General features: G+C 30.2%; 1 protein-coding gene across 1 annotated transcript in view; it reads right to left on the bottom strand.

Moving 5' to 3' along the window:
- Positions 1–1,244: 1,244 nt before the first annotated feature.
- LOC136797346 (uncharacterized) overlaps positions 1,245–4,655 on the bottom strand; it is a 67,505-nt gene continuing 64,094 nt past the window's right edge. The window contains exon 8 of the mRNA XM_067053654.1: positions 1,245–1,941. Coding sequence (XP_066909755.1) covers positions 1,565–1,941 — 377 coding nt within the window. The 3' untranslated portion in view covers positions 1,245–1,564. The remainder of the gene's footprint in view (positions 1,942–4,655) is intronic.

Below are 4,655 nucleotides of genomic sequence, written 5' to 3'. Positions count from 1 at the left end.
AAAAAAAAAGTTGGGGTGAAGTTGTCGCAGCTGCAACTCTCGCCTTAACAAGTTGCCTAAACTCCTACCACCATGGGCCTATGTATCAGCAACTTAGGCAAATCCCTCTTCCACCATCTTCGTGTCTCAGTCTTTTGTGAAAGTATACGGCAAATTATTGGGAAAAGTTGTTTCACCATTACAAACATTCGGTCAATTCGTACATCTCCTGCTAAAATAATTTATTTTTACTTTGAGTTATTATTAATAATACATGCGGGTGAAAATGTGATGTATATAATAACTAATATAATTTGCAAGGCTATTGTTATGCTCGCCTAAATGTGAAGGCTATGATAACCTATGATTTTACGACACAGTAATTATTTGTTTACTTCATAGTAAGTCATCAAATCTACGAGTGAAGGAAAAGACAAAATGATATTACGAGACGAAATATTCTCTATCCCTTAAATAATCAATAGCGGATTCTGAAAGTATCATTATCAGTCGAGAAAGTTCTATCGATTGAAAAGAGTCCTAAGTCAGGGAAAAGTATAACTCGCTAATCACAGCGAGTGAATGGACCTAATCTAGTCCCTGGAGAACGCTTTCATACGTCTCTACTTTTCTTGTGTCACAATATTTGATACCAGCGCCGCTTTTCTGACCACAATAATATATCGGGACGTTAGACTTACTCCGAACATCAGTTTTCATTCACTATAGCTATTTTACACAAACCATTTCAAGTAATTTCGGATTGACTATTGAAAGTCTAGCATATAGTAGGGATTATTGAACATTTTTGTTACGAGTTTAATCTGTAACATATGCCAAATCTGGCGGTAAAAATGTAATATTAGCACAGCGCCAAGATATCTTAAAATGGATTTAGATTTTAGTGGTTGATATCCATTTATACCTCTTCATAATGATTTTTAGATTTACTTTACATTACTACTATGATTGGTCTTTATAATGTTTTTATTTTGATATCAAGGTAGAATTTTTAATGACTAAAATGATGTTTAGTCTAGATAAGTAATGTGGATGTCTTCTAATATTTTTCTGTTTATGTTTTAAAGCATTAGATTGAACTAATAATCGGTACGGCTGAAGTTCCATTTTTAATTTTTAAAAGATATAAACAAAACTTTAAATATCACTAGAATCGGTAACAATTAGCTTTAAATTTAAATACATTATATAGATGTCAATAATTTAAAACCTGTATATAAATAAAATTCATTGGTATGATTAATATTTATAGCCAGTAAATTAACTAATAAAATTAATTCTTAGTAAGTGATTAAGTTAGTTACTTATTCAAATCCTTAATTATTTCACAGTGAAATTAGCATTGATGTTAGTTAAATAATAATTTAAGTCAATATCATGAAGGAACTTTCATCATCGTGCGTCAAACGAATAGTTCCATCAATTTTTCGACATTAAGAGATAATATCACACCAAAATACATTCTTCAATGTATGAATGGTGATAGACAGAGGCTTCATGACCCTCAGAAGACGACCAGAACTTTATAACAATGGAATTAAAAAAATTCAACTTAATTATTAGTTTAAAGTGACGTCTGTGTCTCCTCTGATCCTCCACAATCGTCCTGCCCAGAAGAGTTGAGGAGGTAGTCAAGGTCGTGCGAGATCCTGTTGAGGACGTCTGCTCTAGTGGAGTCATCCGATCTCCCACTATCCGGTAGGCTGACCATCCTGGAGGAGGGTTCGATGTCAACGTTGCACACCATCAGGGTTGGAGGGGCTTGGGCAGATTCCTGGAGAAGCCCTAGTTCCAGGCAGACCCTGGTCGTCAGGATTTCCTGGAGACACCCTTGGGCGGGGTCCGTAGCCGGATTCTGGTAGTAAGAGGCGCGGACTAGGTTGCCCTTCCCTTCCGGAGAACCACTGTCCGGGCTGCCGTTGTCCTCTATCACTTTGCATCCTGGAATTAAATAAACATGCAATAGAGTTGGGATAATTTTTCAAAAGATAGGTTTTCTATTTTTTTAAATGTTTTAAAACTTTTTGATTTATAAGCAATACATGTTGGCAATAAAAATAGATCCTACATATCAATTATATGTAGTCAATTATAAGTAAATAAATACGATATATTAACAATGATAAACCTACGAAAACAATATATGTGCATAACTATTAAAAGTATACAAATAAACTAAATTATCATTCAATAAGCAAAAATTCAAAATGAAAATGAGTAAAGCTATATAAAATAAGTAAATCATTTTGGAAATCTTCATTCATAAATAAAATACTTTCACATATTTTTTTTTAATTCTAATTATAAACAAAATTATTTTGTCTATTTTAATTTACAAACAAAATGTCTTATTTAAAAAACAAAATTAAAATGTATTTTCACTTTTCTTGGAAACTTCAAACCAAGCTCTGCCCCAACATGTGGATGGCAAAACTTGTTTCAGGAGAGGCAAGGGAGGGGGATATAAAATAAATAAATAAATAAATAAAAGATATAAAATGGATGGGGTATTTCTTAGAATGCGGAATTACGTATCATTGTTTTACCTAACGTTTCAGAATGGACTATATATATATACATACACACAACAATAAGCTGCTTTGATACTGATAAGCTAATAATGCTTACTCAAAACAATTATCGAGATTATACCCGAAACTTATTGGCTTGGGCTTTAATTCTAGAAGTGGCAATTAATTACAATTTGTCTAAGCCAAGGAACAGGATCTGTTCCAAAATATTCCGATCCATTTAATCGCATTACTCTTAACCGCCTGATTTATTGCTTGACTATGGTGAAATATTAATTTTTTTTCGGGTCCGAGTAGGCCCGGAAAGCATATTTCAAACCACAACCCCAATATAGACAAAGCCCACTTATTTTTCTGAGCCTATCGAAAATTTTGTCTGCCTAGCTTGGATAAAATTCATTTAGCGTAGGAGTATAGATCACTATATTTTTCGAAGATAAATAATACAGAGACAAATTTAAAGGTAGAAAAGTAAGATTTTTTTTCCAGGTTTTGCAATACTTTCATACTTACACTTATATATACTTTAAATTTTTTCTTAAATTTGTTTAAGATACTACAGCAATTATTTACAAAATAACTATTGACGTAAAATAGCACAAAAAAGTATTCTAATGAATATTTAAAACATTTTTTTCCCATTTAAAATTAGTTTGCATTTTGCTTTTGTTACTTAGAGATAAGTTTTTTGTGGTCCAGCGCTACGAAAAAAAAGTTTATTTTAAAACCTCCCATATATCTGACATATAATCTTAATATAGTAAGGAATATAAGTAAAAAAAAACAAAGTAATTCTATTTTATAGTGAAAAATTCAATTACACATAATGATTTAAATGAATGGTAGAGGCAGGAATATGACATGCCGCAATTTCAAAGGTAATTAAAACTGTGAAAGAAAATGCCTCTTTGTGTTACAATAAAGCTAAATATTGATTTAGTTTGTCTAACCATATAATTTGAATATATTTATCTGTACTATTATAGAGAACGAAAATGTAAAACATTAAATATAATTTTTTTTCGAAATTACCCTACTGAAAAATGTACACTATGTGGCTCATGCCCCGAGCAATTCAATTATTTAGAGGTAGACTTTAAAAAAAATTAAACATAAATCCTTTATCCTCTTTTTTTAATTATTATTAAAATAATTAATAATATTCTTTTATAAATAAATTCAACTCAAAATACAACATGAACACACTCATGAAAATTACCAATGATTTATGATAAATAAATCATGATTAATTTTATTGTATTAACATTGGCTAATAAAATGCTGTAAAATATTGTCATATGTGGTATTTGTCTAATCATTCAGCCAATAATTGAAAATTTTTAACACCAAGCACCAAAAATATACACACAGTGCACAGTAAAAAGTTTATATATGAGAATTATTTAATATTATTTAGGAAAAAATATTTAAGCAATTTTTTTTTAAAAAGTACATTTCTTTATTCACACCTTCCTAATGTACATACAGCAAGTTGGTTGATAATTGAGTAATATGGCACGAGAAAGATTAAAACACACCAGTATAGTCCAGTGAAATTGCAAGTTAGGCTAGAAGTGATTTCTAAAACTAATTCCTTTCAATGAATTTCAATCTAAAACTATTTGTTGAATACGATAGTAAAAATTATATTACTAACTTGGTAGTTGATCCCTGTTTTTTTCAAAATGGCCGCTGTATCTTTTGAAGTTTCAAGCTAATATACCCTGATGTGTTACTGGAAGTTTGAATATGTGACTTGATAAAATTTAAAGGATTGGCTTGCGCAAATTTCGCTATATATAACAAGATATATATTTATCTATATATATATTAGATATAGATATTTATACAAGATATATATTAACCTATATATATTTTTAAGGTAGAGTGAATTTTCTAATTTCATTCGAATTTCTAATATTTACCTCAGCCGAACCCATTACGTTCAATATTTCCGATTTAATACCAATATTTTTTGTCAAATAACGAGGAGAACAATTTTGTGAATACATTTCGGCAAATATCATGAAAGCTATTATTCTTAGGCAAATATTCATTATAAACTAAATAATGATAAATCTAACGAGCTCCGAATTGAATCCCCCCAAAGAAATATATGTTCAA

The sequence above is a fragment of the Halyomorpha halys genome, unplaced genomic scaffold (genome assembly GCF_000696795.3).
Source record: "Halyomorpha halys isolate HHAL.00 unplaced genomic scaffold, Hhal_1.1 Scaffold400.1, whole genome shotgun sequence".
NCBI classification, from domain to species: domain Eukaryota; kingdom Metazoa; phylum Arthropoda; class Insecta; order Hemiptera; family Pentatomidae; genus Halyomorpha; species Halyomorpha halys.
Note: the sequence above shows the minus strand (reverse complement) of the source record. Positions and strands in the feature narration are given on the sequence as shown.